The sequence below is a fragment of the Hypanus sabinus genome, chromosome 15 (genome assembly GCF_030144855.1).
Source record: "Hypanus sabinus isolate sHypSab1 chromosome 15, sHypSab1.hap1, whole genome shotgun sequence".
NCBI classification, from domain to species: Eukaryota; Metazoa; Chordata; class Chondrichthyes; order Myliobatiformes; family Dasyatidae; genus Hypanus; species Hypanus sabinus.
The window spans coordinates 34,511,230-34,537,243 of record NC_082720.1 but is presented as its reverse complement, the minus strand read 5'-3'; the positions used below and the strand labels follow the sequence as shown (position 1 = coordinate 34,537,243).

General features: G+C 39.5%; 1 protein-coding gene across 2 annotated transcripts in view; it reads right to left on the bottom strand.

Annotated features, from left to right (window-relative positions):
* The window catches only part of sh3pxd2b (SH3 and PX domains 2B), a 283,763-nt gene that overhangs the window by 206,979 nt on the left and 50,770 nt on the right, over window positions 1-26,014 (bottom strand). For both annotated transcript variants that reach the window (XM_059990197.1, XM_059990198.1), the window contains exon 3: window positions 2,952-3,027. In XM_059990197.1, the coding sequence (XP_059846180.1) occupies window positions 2,952-3,027 (76 nt within the window). The remainder of the gene's footprint in view (window positions 1-2,951; window positions 3,028-26,014) is intronic.

The following is a 26,014-nucleotide window of genomic DNA, read 5'->3' as shown; positions in this document are numbered from 1 at the left end:
AGTCCCCCTTCACTGTTGGGAATAGGAGAGCATTATTTGAACGCTACCACTGACTCCACATTGCTTACTTACTTACTGCCTGTTACACCACTGGCGTTTAGGGCAGCAATGAAGGTCCTCCATCTCTGGTGGTGTTCAGGGCTTCCTTCATCATGTCAATAGCTTCCTCTCAGTTTTCACTACAGCCAGTCACGCAAGTCTCGGGTGGAGACTCAGGAATACCATCACAATCAGAAGTCAAAGGATTCTTCACTGCGGTTTCTGTAACAATTTTGTTTTACCAGTCAAGGCTTGTTAGCCCTGAGCTGACCCCCTGAACCCTGGAAGACCAGTGGATCACTCTGAGTCTGTCCTCTATTCTTTGACCTGTCTGATGTGTGTGACCCTGCGAAGGGCCAAAGCAACATAGCTCTCCAGGGCACTGACGCACTCAAGCCTCCAATTCACGAAGAGGTTGTGGTCCAGTCCTCTTGGAGGACTGACTTCACATTATGTAATCATTAATCAGTGAGGCCTGAATGGAGCAACAGCTGCATCCATCCGTTCCAACTCCAGCCACAACCTAAACTGCAGTTCTCAGTGGGCAGAAGCTCTTCACAAATTCTTGCTCCAGCAAAGGGCTGCATTGCATGTAGCTGTACTGAAGTTTCTGAAATCTGTAATGGCACACTTATAAAGAATTAGCATAGGTCCAGTGTACAGCACCATTCATTCATATTCACATACAGTATTACACAATTTCAAGCCTCTATTTAATAATGTAATGCTTAGTAAATATTTATAGCAATGCTCAAACAGGATGAAAGTAGGTAAATGATCAAAGAATCACCACCAAAGGAACCAATATTTAGCAAGTTTCAGCGCTACTCTCATCTTTACTGCCCTTCAATTACTAAATGGGAAATGGTGGGAAAAGCTCTGCCACATATTCAGCTAAGATTTTGGCACAATCATCAGAGAATCAAATTGCAAACCCTACACAACCAGTGACCAAAGTAATACTGTACAGTTAACAGATTTGCAATTCTGCACTTAACAATCAGACAACCAAAAGGGCTACAGGGACGTGCCTTAAGCTTTATATTTGCTGATACCATAAGCTTTTCTTTACACAAAGCACTTATACTACAACTGGATATTTTTCAATATTCAAGCATAAAGGGTGCAGCTCCAAGCAACAGAATTCTGAGACCTTGGTGCTTCTTTCAGCAAGGTGCCCTTTCCAACTGAAGTCAGAACCAAACCTTAGGGTTAAATATTTGGTTGGAATTGGAAGTCTGACAAAGCTTCCATTTTCAGTCTGCTAAGCAACTGTGCTACTGGAACAGCAAAAATTTCAACCACCCTTTTATTCTGCTGGCCAAAGAAAATTACTCTTCCAGGGTGAGAAAACTGAAAATACAATTCTAAAATAATAAGTTGAGACAGCACTGAGCTGAAAGTGGAAGAGACTTCATTAAACTAAAATACAAGTTTGGCAGCTGAACTTTCAAACAAAGAACCAGAGGGAAAAAATGTTGTCTTCCCCCTGGCTCTAATCAGTTCCAGTCTTACCATATCACACATGCTCAGTTATCAATCTTTGTGCACAATTCTAATACCAAATAGCCAAAATTCCTCTATGTCTGTTTTGTTCAACAGCACAGTAGGCTCAGGTACTGTTCTCTTTACAATACAGACTGTTGAATAGGAGTTCATTTTCCAATTGCAATTATGTTTTACAGAATCAGTGGGATACAGTAATTGCATATCAGGTTATAAAACAAATCATTGAAACTAATAAAAAACTCCTTATACAAATACTGTTTATACCACCAACAATTATGATCTCTTGCTGAACTCAACAATTAACCACTGCAGGTAGATCATTGTCTGATGGATTATACATCATCCCTTAGAGTAAAAAAAAATCTAACAAGTTATTTAACTTAGTTCTCTTGACTTTACCATCAGGTTCTGACCTGGAAGTTATATTCTACAGCAAATGCACCACTAATATGCTCATTTCAGACTTCAAGATAAACTATTCCAGCAATCAAGCACGCTAACATGCTTGTGGTATCCCTTTATGTAAACTTCAAAGAGTTATTCTAAAGATTTCTATATGCATAATTATGAATTCGTAATTATTTTAATACATTGTACTTTTGAAGTAATTATGAGTCAACTTTAGCCCTCTTGCAAAAGGTATTCATGTTGTGTGTGGGTATGTGTGTGAGAGCAATTCATTTGTCTGAGGAACACAAGCCATTTCTGGGCACATGGATACAAACACACACTCAGCAAGCATTGCTCTCCTTCCCCTTCAAAGTCCAGTAATTTGGTAATTCTCTTCCACTACAACTCATCAAGAATAGCTAGAAGTTAAGTTAAAGTTAAAGTCTGTCCCGAGCCTTGTAGGCTCATCAGGCTGGTGCTTATGCCAGTTTCCGTGGCGGGAAGCAACTGACAGTACGAGACTCCCCCCGCATCCCCCCATCCCGGATAGGACGCCTAACCCTAATGCATTTTGCCAGTACCCATTTTCAGCTGGGTGGACTGGAGCAGTGTGTGGTTAAGTGCTTTGCTCAAGGACACAACACGCTGCCTCAGCTGGGGCTCAAACTCATAACCTTCAGATTGCTAGTCCAACGCCTTAACCACAAATAGCTAAAAGAACGTCTTTCAAACATGCCATATTCTTGTTTGTGGATCACATTACCAGGACATTTAACCTCAGATGCACTTTGCAAAGGGAAATTAGGAAAGACTCTTTTCCATACACATAATCATAGCACTGATGCCATAAAGATAATTTTAACATATTACAACCAAAATGCACTGTGCTCCAGTATGTTACATTCTGAGTTTCACACATAAGCTTCTGCCAATTCCACCATTAGGGTCTGAAGTACGGAAATTATAGGAGCAGGACAACAGGAGGAAAGGAATGGACAACTATGTCATTTTACCTGGCAGGAAAGGAATATAACGTTGCTTGGGATCCTTCTGGCCTCCTTCCACTGGGAACGTATCCAGCAGCTGCATCTGGAATACACAACAGGGAGTACAAGATCAAGTACTTGTAAAAAGAATTGGTAAACCTATTTACTTAAAGACATATTGAACAGGAAGCTTTCTGTGGAAAAAGCACCAATTAACTTAAAATTCAATATGACCAGATATGTTGTTTAACTCATCTGTATTGCTCAAACTAAATCTTCTACTGGATTGCATTATTAATATAATTTCTCTTACTTCCTGAGCGGGAATATTTTCTACATTACTACCATGTCAATTCACCACTTAACCATGACCAGATACAGAACTGTTTCAATAAACAGATGGCCCCAGTTTTCTGAATGTCCGCTTTAAAACACCTCGCTTTTACCACAGACCTACATTAGTTACCTGTTTCGCTACCTGAAGACTGTTTTCGCTTTTACGAGAAAAGGCAGCGCACGCGCCGAGCAACCAAGCTCCTCCCCTGGAACTGTATTGCAGCCGTCATAGCAACAAAGACCCTTTTGCGAAAGTGGAACTTAAAGGCAGTCATCGGTGGTTTGGTCAGTTTTTGAGGCGACGGCAACTTCATAGCTTAAAGGTTACTGGAGAGAGTGCTTCCGCTGAGAGCGCTTCTGCCCAGAGCGCTTGCGTGAGATTTTCACTACGCTTGACAGTGCTGCAAAGATTGCAGAAAAGTATTTTCTACTTTATATAGGCTGTGTAGGTTTTATATATTATTATATTTATTATATATGATTTGGTAGGTTATTTTTTTGGGTCTGGGAACGCTCACAAATTTTTTCCCATATAAATTAATAGTAACTGCTTCTTCGATTTACGCCATTCCAGCTTACGAACCGTTTCATAGGAACTCTCTACTTTCGTATAGCGGGGGAAACGGGTACACAGATATTTTATTTATTTCCATTTATAACCATTAAGCCATTAAATACTTGTCAACGCAGATATACTGGAGAACTTCCTTCCCTTTAGTTAAGAGTTTGTTTGCTAGGCTGATCCTGTAGTAATATATCACTTAGAACAGCAGACAGGAAAGACACAAAGAAATTGAGTTTTAAACAAAGGATTATAGCAGACAGAATTTTAAATCCAATTCTGGTGGGAAATTATCAAAAGAAGTTTTAAATAAAGCAAGTATTTGCCTCACAGAATCTTCCCTGTTTTGATTACAGGTTTCCCCCGCAATCCGAAGGCAAAGCGTTCCTATGAAACCATTTATAATCCAAAATGTCGAAAAGTGAAGAAGCAAATACCATTAATTTATATGGGAAAAACTTTTGAGCATTCCCAGACCCCAAGAAAAACCTACCAAATCAAACCAAATAACACATAAAAACTAAAATAACACTAACATATACTAAAAGCAGGAATGATATGATAAATATACAGCCTATATAAAGTAGAAATATTGCAGGTACGGTGTAGTTTCACTTATCAACCTCAGGAAGACAGCGAGCCAAAATCGATTTGGAGAAAAAAATCACATGCATACGCACATACACACATGCACAAACAGTTGCCCACACAAGGCTTCACGGTTATTGTAGTCTTTCTCGGGGTAAACACATGTATAAAGTGGGCATTTTTTTTGTAAAAGCTGAAATCCTCTTTGGTTAGCGAAAACAGGTACTAATGTAGGTTTTTCGTAACAGCGATTCGTCGTAAAGCCAACATTCGAAAAATGGGGGACACCTGTATTAAAAGTATAAACATTAAATGCTAGAAATACTTATCAAGTTAGTCAACATTAATGGAGGAAGAAATAATCTTAGCATTTTGAAATGTTGATCTTTCCTCAGAATATACCATGGATTAATATGTAGAAATGGGGGAGAGGTGCTGGGCACAGAAGAGGGATGAGATGGTTGCGAATGGCAGAAGTTGTGGTTACAGTGATAATATGTTTGTTGATCTATTTAACCTTCATGCAGATGTGATTTGGAGCAGTGTGCAAACAAAGAACAGAATCAAAGAGGGAAAAATGAAATACAGAACACGGGAGAAGCGAAATCTGAAACCAGTATTGGACTAACCACATTGATGTCATGAGCAAGAAAGTTACGCCAAAGCCTCTATTTCCTCATAAACTAAAGAAATTCAGAATGTCCCTGCAATTCTTACCAATTTTTATTGATGCACCATATTTCTGTCTGAATGTCAAAGCAGCTGCACTACATGTAACCACAAGGAAATGGTAGAGTTGTGCACACAGCTCAGCACATCACAAGAACCAGCCTCCCCTCTCTGGATTCTGTCTCAGTAAAGAAGCTGGCAAATTTAAAGACCCCACCCACCCCAGACATTCTCTCTTCTCCCTTCTCCCATCAGGCAGAAAATACAAAAGTCTGAAAGCACATAACACCAGGCTCAAGGATAGCTTCTAAACCACTGTTATTTGACTCTTGTATTTAAAATGGACTCTTGGCCTCGCAATCTACATCAGTTTGATCTTGCACTTAACTGTTTACTTGCACTGCACGTTTTTTGGTAGTCGTATCACTCTATTCTGCATTGTTGGTTTACCTTATTCCAGCTTGACACACTATGTAATGGTTTGATCTATTCTGCAAGAGAAGCTTTTCACTCTATCTTGGTACACTTGACAATAATAAACCAATACCAATACGAAAACGTGAATGCTGAAAACTCTGAAATAAGAATTGCTGCAAATACTCAGCAAGTCAGGCTGCGTGCGTAAATGGAGAAACAATTACCACTTCAGGTCGATGACCTTACCCAGAATCAGAGAGCTCGGAAAACAAAGAGGTCTTAAATTCCAGAGAAAGAAGAGAGATGCAAAGAACAAAAAGAATGTGTGGCCAAGAGAGACCAAAAGAAGAGTGGTGCCAGCCGTGCACATCATAAAGGTTTATGAATTGCAGCTTCTTTGTCTGATGGAAATATAAAAAGATGAGAAAAAGCAAAAAGCAGAAAGAACAAAAGAACTAAACAGAGCAGAGGCAGTTTTACGGAGAGCAAAAAAAGTGAATTAACAATACAGTCTTTTCATCAGAAAAGTCCAACTCTAATATAAACTGGAAAGGCCGATCATCTGCAATTGTTGAAATCAATCTCCGGTCCTAAGGGTTGCAGTGTGCCTTTTCTCTATGTTTACATGGAGCCTGGCTGAACCAACTGTCAAAGGGTTATAATCACCATTTTCCTGTTCAGAGGTTGTCTTGTCAACTCTGGCCATCATCCATATTATGGCCTCACCATTTGAAATTCAGCCAATACTCTTCCACAAGTTCTCTAAAGACAGATTTATTTAAAAATCAGCATTAAGGTGTACATTCTGTCCAAAATATTCCAAAGCAGGGGTGCTGTGACATTCACTTCTATTTAAATGGATTCTTCATATATTGAGAATGTGTACAATTTTAACAATGGGACCATTCTCCCTTCCTACCCTGCTCAGTAAAATCTGTGGAAAATGAGATGGCGGCATTAAAAGATAAGTTCTGACACCTTACCAAACGGAGATGCTGCTCTGGAATAGCCTATTTCATCCTTACCTTGTAACTTACCCAAGTTCCAGTGACACACTCAGAGCAGGTGGCTGGGCTGCTGCCCGCCCAGATACCTGGAGATAATACCAACCAGACTGTCAAACCAACTGGGTGGGGGGGGCAAGTGACCCCTATAAATCTGGCTTTCTGGCCAGCAGTTAAAAATCTCACTCCAAGTGCTAAAGAAGGAAGCAAAGATCAGAAAAATAAAGAGCCTGGGAGAAAATAGGACAAAAAATAAAATGAAAGGAAGGAACAGTAACTGAAAAAGAAGTTGAATAGCAAAATCAACTTAAATTATGAAGAGCATTAGATTGGTATCAAACATAAACTATTACTTTTAAAAAGCTTTGAAGAGCAGCCTGAAACCTGACAGAAACTATGTAAGAGGTCCACCCAGAGCATGGCACCAAATTGAACAGGGTGCTTTGGAGTCTATAAAGCTCGTCACTTAAATTTCAAGATTGGTTCCAGATGCCAGGTTTGTTCAACTATCCTGAATTCTACACACTTGACGCACAGAAGTTGCCATCATCTGGGAAGAAAACAATCTCACAACAACCCACAAAAAGAGTAACAAAAGTTGTCTTCATTTGGGAAAGGAACAATCTCATCATTGTCTACAACAGCTCCAAAATATGCCACTGTATCCTTCTGAGGTTAAATTAATCATTAGAACTGAATGCTTATTCTAACATTATAACTTTCAGTCTTCACTGAGACAAGAGGATATTTGTATGGGTCCGGTATTCTGTTGCAAGGGCGCACAGTAAACGTGTCCACTTCCAAAAAGGCCTGAAGCAACAATGAAACATGGGGCCAGCAATACAAAACCTGTTCCAAATAAAATAAGAAGATCTACTCAAAATACCGGTGGTGTTTCTAATTAGCAGATGCACAGACATACGCTTATTGTCAACTGACAATTCAGTGGTTTACTCAACAGCTGAGTCTTGGCTCAAAGTGAAGACACTTATGAATTCATTCTCTAAGAACAGGTTTAAAAAGCTTGTAAAAATTAAGATGATATGAAGTCATGGATGAAGTCTACAGCATGACAAAAGGCTCTTCAGCCCAACGTGTTCATGCATTTGACTTACAATCCTCTAACATTTCCTTACCATGTAGCTGTCCAAATGTCTTTTAATGGTACCCAGTTCGATGGTTCTATTCTGGCTGTCATCATCTGTGTAAAATGTTTCTTTTTAAGTGCTCTTTTAATCGTTCTCCTTTCACCTTAAATCTACATCCTTTAGTTTTAGATTCCCAAAACCTGTGAAAAAGAATATGACCTTATCTATGCCTTTACAATGTCACCACTTAGGCTCTTACTTTGCAAGGAAAATGTTCCAGCTATCCAGATCCTTCTTATGACTCAAGACCCCTAATCCTGGCAACATCCTTGTGAATTCCTACTGCACCCTCTCCAGCTTAATGGGATCTTTCCTATTGATGGACAAACAGGACTGCTCAAAATATTCTCAAGTGTAGTGTGACCAACAACATGTATAGTTGCAGCATAAAGCCCCAACTCCTGCACTCAAAGCCCTGACAGAATGGTGAGCACCCAAAAACCTTCTTCACAACCCTCTACACTTTCATGGACTATGTACCTGTACTCTTACCCTCTGTTCTACAACACTTTTTTTTTGGACACCTAACATTTACTGTGTGAGTCAAATTCTCGCTTAGTACCAATATATAACACGTCGCACTTGTCCATGTTAATTTCTATCTGCCAATCCTTGGTCACTTCAGCAGTTCATCAAAATCCAATTTTGATGTCAGTTACAAACTTACAAACCAGGCTAACAACATTGCCATCCAAACAGATAGATGTAAGATAGATGACAACAGTGGTCCCAGAAACAATCCTTGCAGCACAATACAGGTCACAGGACTGCAATCTGAATAACAACCCTTGTTACCACCTCCTGTCTCCTTCTACCAAGCCAATTTTCTGGCTAGTTGGCTAGCTCACCTTGGATCGCATGTGATTTAAACTTGCAGACTAGCCAACCATGTGGATGAATGTCAAAGGCTTTGTAAAAATTCACATATACAAAATTAACTCCCCTCACCCACCCTTATGAATCTTCTTCATTACCTCCTCAGGAAATTCAATCAAACTTGTGAGGCATGATTCCCCATGCATAAACACTGTTCCAAAAATTACAAACATAAGCTTAAAAATGACAAGCAACACTATATGCATCTGGGCTAGCTGGGTGGACCTGCCGAGTTCTGAAGATCTGTGCTAATCATCTGGCTGGAGTGTTTACTGACATCCTTAAAACTCTCACTTTGGTAGTCTGAGATGCCCATCAGCTTCAAGCAGGCTTCAATCACACCAAGGTAACCTGGCTCAATGACTATTGCCCAGTAGCACTTACATCCACTGTGATAAAGTGCTTTGAGAGGTTGGTGATGAAACGTATGCTTGAAGAGTGACTTGTATCTGCACCAGTCTGTCTCCTATCTCAACAGGTTGACAGTAGATGTCATTTCATTGGCTCTTTACTCAACCCTGGAACATCTGAACAGTGAAGATGCATACTTCAGGATGCTCTTCACTGGCTGCAGCTCTGCATTCAACACTATCATCCACTCAAAACTAATCAATAAGATCCAAGGCACAGGCATTAATACATCATTGTGCAAATGGATCCTCAATTTCCTTACTTGCAGACCATAGTCAGTTCAGATCGACAGCAACATCTCCTCCCCAATCTCTATCAGCACACGTGCACCACAAGAGTGTGTGCTTAGCCCCCTGCTCTACTCTCTTAATACTTATGTCTGTGAAGCTAAATACAGCTTCAGTGCTGGTTGAGTGAGTCACAGCAAAACCTTTGTACTCAACGTCAGTAAGACCAAGGAATTTATTGTGAACTTCAGGAAGGGGAAGTTCAGAGAACACAGCAGTCTTCATCGAGGGATCAGCAGTGTAAAAAGGGTGAGCAGTTTCAGGCTCCAGTGTGTCAACATCTCTAAAGATCTATACTGAGCTCAACATGTTGCTGCAATTACAAAGGTGGCACAACAGCCGCTATATTTCATTAGGAGTTTGAGGAGATTTGGAATGCCATTTGGAAAGATTCGTGCAAATTTCTACCAATTTACTGTGGAGAGCTTTCTAACTGGTTGCACCACCATCTCCTATGGAGGGGTCACTGCACAGGAGTGAAAAAAGCTGCAGAGAGCAGCAAACTCACCCAGCTCCATCATGGGTGCTCCCTCCCCAGCATCGAGGACATCTTCAAGAGGGGATGCCTCAAAGAGCTAGCATCCATCCTTAAGGACCTCCATCACCCAGGAATGTCCTCTTCTCACTGCTCCCCTCAAGGACATCCAGGAGAGTGAAAAAAACACACCCAGGGTTTCAGGATCAGCTTCTTCATCTCTGAATGGACGATGAACCTATGTACACCACCTCACTTTATCCCCCTCTCCCTTATTGCACTGCTATTTGATTTTATATATATTTGTTATTGTAATTTATAGTGTTATTATTAGGTATTGCACCGGACTGCTGCTGTAATACAACAAATTTTTTGACAAATGCCAGTCATATTAAACCCGATTCTGATTCCCATTTCTAAAACTTCCAACACATTGTGTGTTATCCAATAACAAAAACTCTCTCTGAAGCCTCCAGCAACACCGGTTCTGATCCTTTGCATGTTATTACCAGAGAGCATGTTTTAAGCATTAAAGGATATCCCTGCCAAAATATTGAAGAGGACCATTACCAAAGTTCAAACTCTGATCCTTCTTAATTTTTTGAGCTGGAGCAAAATAGTTCCTATGTTTGCATCCCTACGTACTTTACTCTACAAACAGTTTTAAAAATGTATGAAATATTTTTAAATTCCCTTTCAAACTTAGCCTCATTTTCTGCTACACTTTTCTTCGCCTCTCCCCACCCCCAAAAGGAACAGAAATTTGTGTAGGACCCAAATGTCATTCTTTCTAAGATGATTTCTTTGTGACGTGTAATAAGGAACTGTATTGCCAAAATTACAGTGGAGAACTTAAAATAAGTGAAACATATTATTCATCCTTTGTTTCAATAAATGTGACCCAAATGTGGTTTAAGAAAAATCAGATTACTGAATTGAAACATAGCAGAAATTGCACTAGTATTTGTTATGTAAACTAATGCTGATTAAATCTTACTTATCAGACAAGAAACTGTAACAAGACTATATGAAATCAATGTAAGAGATAACAGAATTATTTAGATTCATGGAGTTATATAATAGGGAAACACGCTCTTCAGCTCAACTCATCCATGCAACCAACGTGCCTATCTATCTATGATAAACCCATTTACCAACATTTGGCACATATCCCTCAAAGCTGTATCTGTACATTCCTCCACCACCTCCTCTGGCAGCTCATTCCTTGTACTCACTAACTTCTGTTTGTCATTCTTAAATTATTTCTTATTTGGTTAGGAAGTAATAAATCAGCAATGGAAGCAGGTTGAATTGTCCAGGCATATAAATAACATTCTATTTTCATAATCATTATGATATAGATCTCCACCGTAGACAAAACCAATTTTACTCTTCAACTGAAGGCAGAAGATTGTTGTATAGCACAATGATCACATTTACTGAATTTATTTGAATGTTCAGTGTTGACATCCTGTTCTATGAGTGATTCAGTTGATCAGCAACATGAATCCCTCGAAACACCAAGAGGCCCCAGCAAATGAATGCAAAAAGTAGCAGAGGTTACTGATTCTTGACAGGATTGTGCGGATTACCAAATGTTCTTTTTCCATCTGAAAACGACCAGGGCTGTTGCAGCTTGCCTGCCTGAGCTCTTCCACAGTGGCCGCTGGTGGAAGCTGAACAGTGAATCATTCTCAAGAACCCAATAAAAAGACAATAGAGAGAAGGGATGTACAGTACGTTGTATTTTTTAATTCATTACAAGTGATGCCAAAGTTTGTGCAAATCTCATCAGTCATGCACCAGAAATTATATTTCATTGGATTATAAAAAATCTAATCAGCATTCATTGAAAGGTTCACAATGATGTCAACTATATGCAAATTAAATTCTTGTACTTTCACAGGAAGGATTTGTTTGCTTCAAATTGTGTGCACGTGGTGAAAATCTCAATTAATTTATTTCATTTCTTTGGACACAGTACATAGAGTGTATCAGCACCTGCATCTATTAAGTGGATATTTTCAAGTTCAAGTTCAATACATATATACTGGCAAATGAAACAACATTCCTCTGAACTAAGGTGCACAACATACAGCATGTAACTCACACACAAAACATTACTACAAATAAATTAACAAATAATAAAATTTTCATCAATAACATTCACAATGCAAAGTCTAACAGGAATTATGCCAAATCTAAGTGCTCACAGCACATTTTGTTACAGAAATTAAAGCCAATGGCTACAATTTACTGCCATGAAAATCTGTCACGTAAACAATTGTACAGGAACTGGTAAAATGATATACAGCCCATGGGCTGTAAGCAAATTAAGTTCAATGACTTTGCATTTCACACTGAGAGACACAGCACACATCATAAACAAAATTAAATTAATGGATGTCTTAGACTTAGAGGTTACACAGATACAAATGATTCATGTAAAATGCCACAGTCTAAAGTGGATCAGTTAAATAATGAAAATTATCTGAGAAAACTTGAATGTCAGAAAAGGGACAAAGGAACCTCTGGACTTGTTCATCTCAGAATATTAAACAGAGAATCATTTTAATTTGAGCCAATATCCTATAAGAAGCAAGCTGTATATTAAGTATTATAGCACTTGATTATTGAGGGAAAGTCAAGCCTTTTGCTTTGAATATATATCACATGCATCTGCTGTGAAAGGGGTGGCACTGTGTATAAAACTTCCTAGAGTCCCTCATCCTAAAACACCCTAAAACCCTAACTCTAAATCATCCATGGATTTATATTCTGTAGAAGCCTAACGGTAATAATCCAAGGACATATAACTGATGGTAAAGGATAAATTCATGAAAGCTGTTTAATGCACCGTGCGTCTGGAAAACGATTAAATATTTGGCTTACTAGAAGCTCATTTAATCATTATACATACAGACTCTTGGAAACTAAAGAATATGTAGAGATCATATTTGCACACTTTGCAGCTCAAACCAATCAGAACCAAATCTCGTTTGCATACAACTGTACATAAAAGATTATTTGCTGCTTTAATGATAAAATTCAAAATATTTGTTAAAATCTTTAGTTTAACATTTCCAGGGTGAGAGAATTATCCTATAAGAATTGTCTGAGCAGATGCATTATATTCTTTGAAATTTTAGAAGGCTTGAATAGTGATCTTTCTGAATACAGCAACATAAAATATGCATTTCAGACCTTGTTTTTCACTACCTCTCTCTGCCAGTCAATATCCTCTATCTTGATGTACTGTGCTTTGCCCCTTGACCCCACAAGAACAATGTTACGTTTAGCTGTATACATGTGTATGATTGAATTACAATAAACTTGAACTTACTAATTTTGATTAAATGTTAATTAATTTTGATAGAAGATATACAATTTAAAATAAACTAATTGACAATTTTGGGGATGATAGAACACATTTACATGTGACCTTTCTTTCTTCTACTACCTCCATATACAAATATCAAATTCCATTTCATGTCACATCATAAGCCAATGCATCTTAGAGGAATAATTCTACATTTGTAAACAGGTAATTATAACAGTGTGTACCCAATGACCCACACCTAAACATAATGTGCATGTGGTCAAGTTACACATGTAACTACTGATAGAAAGCCATTAGTCAGTGCACAACTTGATGTTCTCAGCCAAGTTCATCTGACAGCAGTTTTGTTCCCACTGCCAGAAATTATCTGTAATTCATACTTGTCATTAGCAATAATCTGTGTGTAGTCCAGTTCTCATAATACTCTATCAAAAGCACAGCTGCTCCGGAACCACTGATTTTTCTGTAAATCTGGGCTTGATTCTAAGGCAGGTGCCAAGATGCATCAACTCTGCAGCAGTGCACCATCCTTGATTTCTTTCCATCTCTAAGTAGGCTTATTTTCCAGTGACTTGAAGGCAAAGGAGACTCCTCAAGAAAAAGAAAGTTTGATTGTACCTCTGAGGAAGCCAAGCTAAAAAAAAAGGACTGGGAGCTATCAGATTATAAGATAAAGGAGTAGAATTATACCACTTGGTCCATCAAGTGTTCTCCACCTTCAATCATGATTGACATATTTTTCCTCTCAACCGCATTGTCCTATAACTGTTGACACCCTTACTGATCAAAAGCCAATCAGCCTCCACTGTAAATATACTGAGTGACTTGGGCTCCAGAGACATCTGTGGCAATGAATTCCACAGATTCTCCACCCTCTCGCAAAAGAAATACTTCCTCTTCTTAGTTTAAAAGAGTGTCCTTCTATTCTGAAGCTGAGCTGTCTGGCCCTCAACTCTCCCACGAATGGGAACTTTATCCATGTCCACTTTATCCAGTAGGTAGGTTAAGATTTCCTCCTCATTCTTCAAAACTCCAGTGAGTACAGGCCCAAAAGCATCATACGCTTTCATCCCTGAAATCATTCTCGTAAACTTCCTCAGGTCCCTCTCCAAACGCCAGCACATCTTCTTCCTAGATACGTGGCCCAAACCTGCTCACTATGTAACAAGGTGTACACCATCAGCAGGCTGACCAAGTCATCAGCCTTGTGCAGATGCATTCCAGCTACCTGGACACAGACACAGGAGCGGAATCCACCAGGTGTGTTTTCCAGAATAATACTGGTTTCCTGCACCTGGACAAAGCTACACAGTGTTAAGGGATGAAGGGCTGAATGCTGTGTTTATTTTTGTTCATTCTGTCATGCAGGTTATGTGTAATGTATGCTAATTTAAGTTTATGTAACTTATGTTTGTCATGTTTGTAATGTGCTGTGCAGCCGCTGCCAAAGAAAGCATTTATATCTTGTTTATATATGAAAATAAACCTGAACTTAGAGGGGACAGACCTTCTTATGAGTAGCCACTGTGCAGCCGAGCAAAACGGGATGTGAGTTTCCCAGCTGCCAGCATATCAGTCCACAGGGAAAAACATATTCAGTCTGCAACTTCTAGACTTCCAATGATTTAATTCACACATTGTACTTCAGCAAGTTCTGGCTCATCTCTTGACGGGTACATTGGAAAATGTGGAGAATTCAGCATGGATTTAGGTCCAAATGCAGTGCAAGCAATGTCTATAGTTCTGTACATCTTTGATGCTCAGCATGATAATAATCACCCTGCTTTACATTTACATGGTTACATTCTAACCTTAGTCCAATGGCACTGCTTTAACTGTGAGCACTGTATACAAAAGTATTAATAGTAGTATCTTTCAGTATCTTTCTACTATAATTTTAAATAGCCTACAGGATGTGGCCTAGTGTCAGTCTACACAAGTTTGGCATCTTCTACATAGATATTTAGTATATCGAGCTACACCTGCATTTAGTTGCAAAGCAATGTTTCTTAAAGAGCAACTTGTTCCAAGAAATAACATTCCCTGAAATTTTTCATGAGAGCATTACTTACTCTCTCAATACAACCTGCATCTTCAAATCCTCCAAAGTTTTTCACTATCAATTCAAAGTTGAAATTTCATCCCAGCATAAAGTTTTCTGATTCTCCCAAGTGTAACCAGAGAGCTGTACCTGTCCCGTGACAGCACTGCCCTCACCTGGTCGGAGGTCACACCACCTGCCAGTCAACATTTCACCCCTCCCAACTAATCAATGCACACTTAACTATTGGCCACCTTAATCTAGCACCAAGCCGTTGGCCCCCTGACCTATAAAGGGTGCTACATGTGCTTGGCTCACTCTCTTTTTACCATCCTTGAGGGACCACCCTACTTCACTCCAGGTAAGCTGTGCACTGAAAAGGGTTGTGGGAGCATTTATTGGTGTCCCTTTAGCAAAGAGCCGTGCTTGCCCATAGCCAAGGGGGGGGGGGGGGGCAAGTATTGTAGTTACTTTTCCCCTGCTTGTATGTGTACTATCCCTGTAAGCACAAATGCTACACCTGTCCCCACACCTCCACCCTTACCACCATTCCAGGCCCCAGATAGTCCTTCCAGGTGAGGCGACATTTCACCTGCAAGTCTGCTGGAGTCGTCTATTTCATCCGGTGATCCCGGTGCGGCCTCCTCTACATCGGCAAGACCCGACGCAGATTGGGGGACCGCTTCGTCGAGCACCTACACTCCGTCCATCACAATAGACAGGATCTGCCAGTAGCCACACACTTCAACTCTGCCTCTCATTCCCATCTAAATATGTCCATACATGGCCTCCTCTACTGCCATGATGAGGCCAAACTCAGGTTGGAGGAGCAACACCTCATCTACCGTCTGGGTAGCCTCCAGCCTGGTGGTATGAACACTGAATTCTCCAATTTCTGGTAATTCCCTCCCCCTCCCCCTTCCCCTATCCCAGGTCTCCCTCTGCCTCTCTCCCCTTTCAACTTTCTCATTCTTTATCTCTACAGTTCTTTCATGCTTATCCCCTCCCCCTCCCCCTTTTATCTTTCCTCTGATTGGTTTTCCACCTGGCGCCTCTAGGCCCTACCCCCTCCCCTATCTCTATTACTGGGCTTCGGCCCTCTCTTCCCTCCCCATTCCTGATGAAGGGTCTCGACCTGAAACGTTGGCTACTCTTTTCTCACGGATGCTGCTTGGCCTGCTGAGTTCTTCCAGCATTGTGTACATATTTTTTGTGTATTTTGTATGTGTACTGTACTCAGTCCCCACACTGCTTTCCCATGTATTGCACTACACACCTGACTTTTCCCAAGCTCCCCTATTCTAAGTGTGTTTGTATGAATACTGCTGTAACTGCTTCTGTTGTTTGCAAGCTTTTTCTCCCCTTGTAATTAAGCTCCTTATTGTTAAAACTGTGTGTTCAGAGCTCTTGCCTTGAGACCCAAAGAACCTTTCTCATTTCCATCACACCACCAAATACTAATATGGTTCTTTATGATGTTTTCTTAGTTATCATCAGGGAATTTTCTATTCTATCATGAGATATTGTAACAAACCAATAACAGCAGAAAAGCAGTTGTTCACCGAAACCAGAAGATGCATTTTCACCAAGGTCAACCAAAATGCTTCTAACCTGCAATGAAGAACAAAGATAGATACACAAGAGCAAACACGAGGAAATCTGCAGATGCTGGAAATTCAAACAACAGACACAAAATGCTGGTGGAACACAGCAGGCCAGGCAGCATCTATAAGGAGAAGTGCTATCGACATTTCGGGCCGAGACACTTCGTCAGGGCTAACTGAAAGAAAAGATAGTAAGAGATTTGAAAGTAGTAGGGGGAGGGGAAAATGCGAAATGATAGTAGACCGGAGGGGATGGGATGAAGCTAAGAGCTGGGAAGGTGACTGGCGAAAATCATACGGATCTGAAGAAGGGAAAGGATCATGGGACGGGAGGCCTCAGGAGAAAGGAAGGAGGGGGGAGCACCAGAGGGAGATGGAGAACAGGCATACAACTGAATATGTCAGGGATAGGGTAAGAAGGGGAGGAGGGGCATTAACAGAAGCTAGAAAAGTCAATGTTCATGCCATCAGGTTGGAGGCTACCCAGCCGGTATATAAGGTGTTGTTCCTCCAACCTGAGTTTGGATTCACTTTGACAGTAGAGGAGACCATGGACAGACATATCAGAATGGGAATGGGACGTGAAATCAAAATGCGTGGCCACTGGGAGATCTTGCTTTATCTGGCAGACCGAGTGTAGGTGTTCAGCAAAACGGTCTCCCAGTCTGCGTCGGGTCTCACCAATATATAAAAGGCCACACCGGGTGCACCGGACGCAGTATACCACACCAGCCGACTCACAGGTGAAATGTCACCTCACCTGGAAGGACTGTCTAGGGCCCTGAATGGTGGTGAGGGAGGAAGTGTAAGGGTGGGTGTAGCACTTGTTCCGTTTACAAGGATAAGTGTCAGGAGGGAGATCGGTGGGAAGGGATGGGGGGGGGGGACGAGTGGACAAGGGAGTCGTGTAGGGAGCGATCCCTGTGGAAAGCAGTAAGGGGGGAAGGGTTAAGATGTGCTTGGTAATGGGATCCTGTTGGAGGTGGCAGAAGTTACGGAGAATTATACATTGGACCTGGAGGCTACGTTGGACCTTGATCATGACCCCACTAAGGAGCACCTCTTACTTCTCTAACTTCTGTTAATGCCCCTCCTCCCCTTCTTACCCCATCCCTGAAAATATTTAGTTGTTTTTTTCTCTCTCTCTGCTCATCACTCTGCCTGTTCTCCATCTCCCTCTGGTGCTTCCTCCCCTTTCTTTCTCTTGAGGCCTCCTGTCCCATGATCCTTTCCCTTCTCCAGCTCTGTATCACTTTTGCCAATCACCTTTCTAGCTCTTAGCTTCATCCCACCCTCTCTGGTCTGCTACCATTTTGTCTTTCCCCCTCCCCCCACTACTTTCAAATCTCTTACTATCTTTCCTTTCAGAAAGTCCTGACGAAGGGTCTCAGCCTGAAACGTTGACAGTGCTTCTCCTTATAGATGTTGCCTGGCCTGCTGTGGTCTACCAGCATTGTGTAGATACACAATATTTGCATTAAGATAACTCCTTTAACATTCTGAAGATAACAGCCATCTATTTGTCCATCAAATGCAAATGGTCTTTCTACCAATAGGAGCACAAGGCATAATCTAAACATAGATTAGCAGGGCCTCTATTGGATGCTCAACTATTATTTTGGATTTGCCTGTATTCCATTCTTCCACTAAAGTGAACTATAGATCTATCTCCTCCCAGGTTCAGTGGTCATTTGTACCTAAGAGATAAGTTTTTCCAGTGTACTGCTCAAGATGCATCCTGAACCAGCACAGCTGAACTAGGTAAGTTATTCATTTAGGCTCTACCCAAACCTTGGGTTGAAGAAGATCAAACTGGTTTTATGAGGAATCGGTATTCCTTTTTTAATGTTAGAAAATTGATTAATATAATTCATCCCAGAATGTGTTATTTCATTAGATGCTGAAAAAGCCTTTGATAGAGTTGAATGGACATATTTATTTAATACATTGAGAAATTTTAATTTTAGTCCTAACTTTATATCATGGATTAAATTAATATATCATAAACCTGTCGCTTCTGTTTTTACAAATAACTACAGATCCTCTTTTTTTCAATTATCTCGTGGTACGAGACAAGGCTGTCCCTTAAGTCCTTTATTATTTAATATTGCATTAGAACCTTTAGCAATTGCTATTCGTGAATCTCCTAATATTTTTGGTATTACCCGTAATGAGAAGTTATACAAATTATCTCTTTATGCTGATGATTTGTTGTTATATATTTCTGACCCTGATAGGTCTATTCCTGCTATTTTATCCTTGTTGGTTCAATTTGGTACTTTTTCTGGTTATAAACTAAATTTAGATAAGAGTGAATTATTTCCTTTAAATGCACAAACTTTATTGAGTGATAGGATACCATTTAAAGTTGTTACTGATAACTTTACCTATCTAGGTATAAAAATTACCAAGAAATATAAAGATTTATTTAGACTGAATTTTTTACCTATGCCTCATCAAATTCATCAACTTACTACAAGATGGTCTCCTTTGTTTTTATCATTAATTGGTCGGATTAATGCTGTTAAAATGATGATTTTACCGAAATTTTTATATTTATTTCAAGCCCTACCAGTTTTTATTCCTAAATCTTTTTTTGATAGCATTGATTCAAAAATTTCCTCATTTGTGTGGCAAAATAAAAACCCTAGGTTAAGTAAAAAGCAATTACAAAAATCAAAAAAAGATGGTGGTTTAGCTTTACCCAATTTTAGATTTTATTATTGGGCAAATAATATTCGTAATTTATTGTATTGGAAACTAGATTTGGATTCACCACTGTGCCCACAGTGGGTAAATTTGGAATGTAATGAGGTAAAGGGATATTCTCTATTCTCTGTTCTTGGTTCTTGTCTTCCTGCGGATTTAGTTAAATTTAATAAACAAATATTTAATCCTGTTATTAAACATACATTACGAATTTGGTTTCAATTTCGTAAGTTTTTTAGTTTGAAAAACTTTGTTCTTGATAGCCCTATCTTATTTAATTTCTTTTTCAAACCCTCCTGGACAGATCAAGCTTTTAACATATGGAAAAGGAAAGGTATAAAATGTTTTCGTGATCTCTTTTTTGAAGATACTTTGATGTCATTTGATCAACTTTCCAACAAATTTGAATTACCTAAATCTAATTTTTTCAGATATTTACAAATTAGAAATTTCTTGCATAAAGTTTTACCATCTTTTCCTAATTCAACTTTGGTGGACATTACAGATTTGATCTTTACCTTAAATCCTTGTCAAAAGGGATTAGTAGCTTTTATTTATAATATGATTATGAAGATACAACCAGAAATATCAGTTAGAATTAAACAAGAATGGGAAAAAGAACTTCAATATAACATATCAACAGATAAATGGGAAAAAATTTTGCAAATGGTTAATTCTTCTTCTATATGTGCTAAACATGCTTTAATACAATTTAAAATTGTACATAGAGCTCATATGTCTAAAGATAAACTTGCTCGATTCTATTCTCATATTAACCCTCAATGTGACAGATGTCATTCAGAAGTGGCTTCATTGACCCATATGTTCTGGTCATGTCCCACTTTACATAATTATTGGAAGGACATATTTACTACTATTTCCTCAATTTGGAATATAGATTTACAACCTCATTCTATTACTGCAATTTTTGGCATACCAAATGAAGATGGTAATCAGTTTTCCCCTTCAATCAGACGAATGATTGCTTTTGTAACATTAATGGCCAGAAGGTCTATATTACAAAATTGGAAAGAAGTAAATCCTCCTACCACATTTCAATGGCTTTCTCAAACTATTTCTTATTTGAGTTTGGAAAAAATTAGAAGCACTATTTTTGACTCATCAATTAAATTTGAAGAAACTTGGAGACCGTTTATTAGACATTTTCATATGAATTAATTTGGCCTTTTCCAGACCTTCTCTCTGCTTATTCATGTTCAGGTATGGAGTTCCGGAGTTCTTTGACACTATCATATACTTGTAAACTGTTATTATTGCCCATGTTAGTTTAGTTTAGTGTTTTTTTTATTATATATTTTTTTCACAAATTTTTAATATTTTTTTTTCTTTTTTAATGGTTATTTTTGTTTTTTTTTCATATAATCATGTGGACTTGATTGATTAAGGTATTCTCTTCTGTTGATGTTTAGTAGGATATTGTTATCTTATTATCAATGTGATTTCAAGTCTATTGTATTCACAACTTACTTATTACTATGTTATTTTTTTGTGTATATATGAAAATCAATAAAAAGATTGAAAAAGAAAAAGAAACAAACCTTGGGTTGAGCTTCAGAAAACAGTTGCTGATTTAGATCTATAAAATTTATTAATTTTTATTAACTTGCACAAATCACAAACATTTATTAATCTGGAGGGAAGTAACTGACATGACATAGACATGTTTAATACTTCCTAAAACATTTAAACTGTCATGAAACTGCCTGTGGAAAACCATGTTCATGGAATGTCTTGCCAGAGTCACAAAACTTCCCACAATGCACACTTCCAGTACAAGGCCATTCACTGTTCCAGTCATTGAGATGATAAAAAAGGCTGTAAATGCTGGAATTTGGAGCAAAAAAATCACTAACTGCTGTAGGAACTTATCAGATCAGACAGCATCTATGGAAGTCAAGTGATAGCCAATGTTGCAGTTGAGATCCTGCATCAGGACTGCTGCCTCTCAAATCACCGAGTTCTTCCAGCAGTTTGTGGTTTAGCTAGGGATGTGATAGACCTACTTCACGGGTTCACTTTGTTGTTGATTGTGAGCTCTGGGATTAGGTGGGCAGGCAAACAGCAAGGCCCAGGAATAACCAAAGGCATAAAAGAGCAGCAATTGGTACCTCTGCAAATGGGGATGGTTCAGATATTCCAATCACAGAAGTCAAGTATTTGCACTTTCCATAATATTGTGATTTGACCATCTCCCACTTTTTTCCGATACCTTAGAATGCGTTGATAAATAAATGCAATGTATAAATGCAATTCCTTTCTTTTAAATTATTGTCACGCAGAAGACATGAAATGGTTAAGGTTTCAGAAAACTTTCCAAATGATGAAAGCCATTCATTATGCTAGTCAGCTTGTATGAATGACTCCAGAGTCAAACAAGATATGATATCCTGATAGTGCCAGTTTGGAGCACGAAAGTTCAACGCACAAAAATGTTGGCAGCTGCTAATGGGCAGCTTACAGTGCTGTAAACAATGACTGTAATTCCACAAGGAAGAGCAGTGTCTGAGATGGAGCCAGTTACAGTAACTGCATGGAGACTACTTCATGTTGCAAATGTACTGCTGTGATAACGCAAGGTTAGTCCGTATAGACAGACACAAGAGATTCTGCTGATGCTGGAAACTCTGAGTGCACACAGAAAATGCTGGAGGAACTCCAGGCAGCATCTGCAGAAGGCCTATCACCTGCTAACTTGGACTCACTACCCCTTCTAATGCTGGCTTCTGTCCCCTTCCTTCACAGTCCTGATGCACTATCAATAACTCTCGGAGACGGGAGGTGAACGATAGGCTTTTATTAGCAGCAAAACGGAGCGTAGCATCTCGGAGACTGAGGGAGGAGCAGTGCCTCCAATCACCTTTCTACAGGGGTCTGTGGGAGGAGCCACAGGAGCAGTCAGCAGAGGGGCATGTCCTGACAGATATACATAGTTTACCACAAGTCCTGATGAAGGGACTTAGCCCGATATATCAACTGTTCATTCCCGTCCATAGGTGCTGCCTGACTTGCTCTGTTCTTACAGCATTTTACACATGTTACTCAGCAATGTGTCTGCAAGTAACTTGATACTTGCCAAAGCTACAGAATTCAGAGCATACTGACCCTTCACTTGCAATAAAAGCATCCAGAGCTGTAGATCTGTAAATTTTCCAATAGGTTTTCCACAATTTAAAAATGCACATTTTTGTTTTCATGAATATGTGGTGTTGTCAGCATCCCACACATCAATGACATTTTCCAGGGTATGCGATTTATAACATCACTATTCACTATTCTCTATCAATGAACCTTTCTGTAGCCAATCACCAAGAACTTTCCCATAATGTTGGTATTAGGGTAGGTCATCTTGCACAATAAAACTAACCCCTGCACAATAAATGTGAACACTGTTGTTTTCTATGGAAGCATGTTAAATTAAATATGCAGTTTAAAAAATACTTTATCAGACAACATTCAGTTTGCAAAACTCCAAGGTGCAAAGAAGTAGAAGAGAGGTGAGGGTGTTTCTGTTTTAATGAAAATCCACCTGTAAGCTTATGTACTGACCAGTGACTTCCTACAGAATTATATAAGCTCACTGTCTGACATCCAACAAAGTCAAAGAGCAAGGACTTGACAGTAAATTTTGAGCCAAAAACAAAATAATAACCTGCTCTGCTTTCATCCCAATTGAACACTGACGTGTCCAAAATTGCTGCATGTTTTATATAAAATTACCAACAGAGACGTTATTCACTCAATCAGCTTTATCCTTTCCTTTTTGCTTACAATAAAAGGCATCTCATTTATATGCCAGTTGGGTTCATGAATCAGTAAGGAGCAAAGAAGGCATGGGCAGAATACAAAGAGAAACACCCATCGTGTTTTGTTTCTACCTTAAATTTCCACGCCAAACACAAGTTAACGAAGGAAAACTTACTGCATGGGAGAATGAGCTCACGAGAAGCAGACGGGTAGTAATAAATCAGTGGAAATTTTTTGGAATGCTATATTTGGTTGTAGAGCTTTCTTCCAATTTACGTTGGCCCAGTTCCACAATGCTTAGAACTATCCCAGTTTTGATCGTGGCTTCTGATTCAGAGGTGCTCGAGAGCTACCCCGCTGGCTTACTGGATTGTGATATTGTGTAGCACCAGAGTAGTCCCAGCCGTTAAGTTCAAGTCAGCCAAGATATGAAAAATTGCCTTGGCGTAAGGAGGTAAGGGCAAGAATGGTGACATAAGTAATACTTAAGAGTAGATTTCCAGTCTTTGGTAGTGAGGCTTTGTGCTGTAAATTGTAATTGGCTTGGATAGAACAAGCTTTCAAAACAATATAACTATTCATTTTTCTCCCTTACAGCCTTGTAATTTACAAAATTATCTTTGAATCTTATTAGATTTTCAATTTCCACCCCTACCAACATCACCCACAACATCCCAGACTCCATTTACCTTTCAGGCAATGTATTTCAGAACTCAACGGCTTGCTTCATGAAAAAATATTTCTTGACATTACATCAACTTTTTTGCCTGTTGTCATAATCAGATTAATTCTGTTCTTTTTAAACACCTCTTCAGACTGCCTTTTTAAACCAGCTCTAAATCATTCTAATTTTTGCAGATTTCCTTCAGTCATTCATGGGCCATTACAAGCTGGTTAACACTTGTTTCAGCCAAATGGTTTCAGTGGAGGGCGTACACATTCACCCTCACCAGTGCCAATGTCAGCAGTCGTACATTACATAAATCACAAGCAGCCTGTTTTTAATCATCCACATTTTTGTAATTAGAGTGTGTGTGAGCATCACGTAGTAAACGGAATGCAGTATTGAAAGTTACTTCATTGCAGGAGTTCAGAAACATGTAATCAGACAAATACAGCACATAGGAGGGAGACTGAAAATCTGGCTGAGTGATGCCACAACGACAACCTCTTACTCATTGTCAGCAAGACCAAGGAGCTGATTATTGACTTCTGGAGAAGGAAACCAGAGGTCCATGAGTTATCCTCACCAGAGGATCAGAGGTAGGGAGGGTCAGCAGCTTTGAATTCCTCAGTGTTATCATTTCAGAGGATCTGTCTTGAAACCAGCATGTACAGTAAGTACAATTATTAACACGGCAGCACCTCTAATTCTTTAGAAATTTGACATCTAAAACTTTGACAAACTTCCATAGATGTGTGCTACAGAGTAGATTAACTGGCTGCACCATGGCTTGGTATGGAAATACCAATGCCCTTGCATGGAAAATCTGACAAAAAAACAGTGGATAAGGCCCATTCAGTCCATCATGGGTAAAGCTCTCCACAGTACTGAGAACATCTACACAGGATGGTGCATGGTAAAGGAGCATCCAACATCAAGGACACCCACCACCCAGACCATGCTCTCTTCTTGCTGCTGCCATGAGAAAGGTGGTACACGAGCCTCACACCACCAGGTTCAGGAATAGTTGCTACCTGTCACCCATCACGTTCTTGAACCAGTGGGGATACCTTCACCCAACTTCCCACAACCCATACCACTTTCAAGTACTCTTCAACTTCTGTTCTCAATGTTTTGCTTATTTATTATTATTAATTTTTTTCTTCTGCGTTTGCATAGTTTGTTGTCTTTTGCACACTAGTTGTTTCTCCATCCTGTTGGGTGCAGTCTTTTTCTGATTCTATTATGTTTCTTGGACTTAGTGTACGCCCGCACAAAATCAAATCTCAGAATTGTATGTGGTGACGTATATGCACTTTAATAATAAATTTAGCTTGGACGTTGAACAGAATTCCATTTGTTCTTCACAATCATTATGACTTCATGGAGTTGCTCGATGGAACAAATTCAGCAAAGGAAGCATTGTCTTCAAGGAAATGCACTTTGTAGAGCAACAGAAGCGCAGGGTGATGATGGAGTCTACCAGAATCACTTCTGTAACTCAGGTTTGAAATCTAGCTAAAGTGGTGGATTTAACTCTTTCTGTGCCTGCAGGACAAAAAATTGGAATGTGAATCCGAATATTTAGTTAGCAATATAACAGGGAGTAGGACTGTCCAACCCTTCGAGCCACACCGCCCCAGCACCCCTGACAAACCCAATTAACCCCAATCACAGGCCCATTAACAATGACCAATTTTACCTACTCGGTACGGATTTGGATCGTGTGAGGAAAGCAGAGGACCCGTAGAAAACACACATTCCACGGGGAGGATTGAAGAGACTCCTTACAAAATGGCACAGATGTTGAACTGCAAACTCTGGAATGCCCAGGCATATCTACGTAGATCTCAGATTAACCAAAATGGAAATCTCACTCAAGAAGAACAAAAAGAACTTCAAACATTCTATGACAGGTTTTCTCAACTGGGGTTCCATGATAGGTCACTAGGGGTTCCACTGGAGACTGTGATTTGAAAAAAATAATTATCATTTTATTGAACTTCACACAATGCGCAATGGGTCGGCAGTGACCGAACAGCCTCGTTCACAATCTTGTTAGAGGTTTCTCAGCCCAGTATGGCAGTGTGCATTTAGGACCATGTTTATTCTTAGTTTTTGACATGAAACAGGGGAGGCCATTTATAATTGGTGAGCACTGTATTGCACGGAGGGGAGGACGGTAGGCTGATGA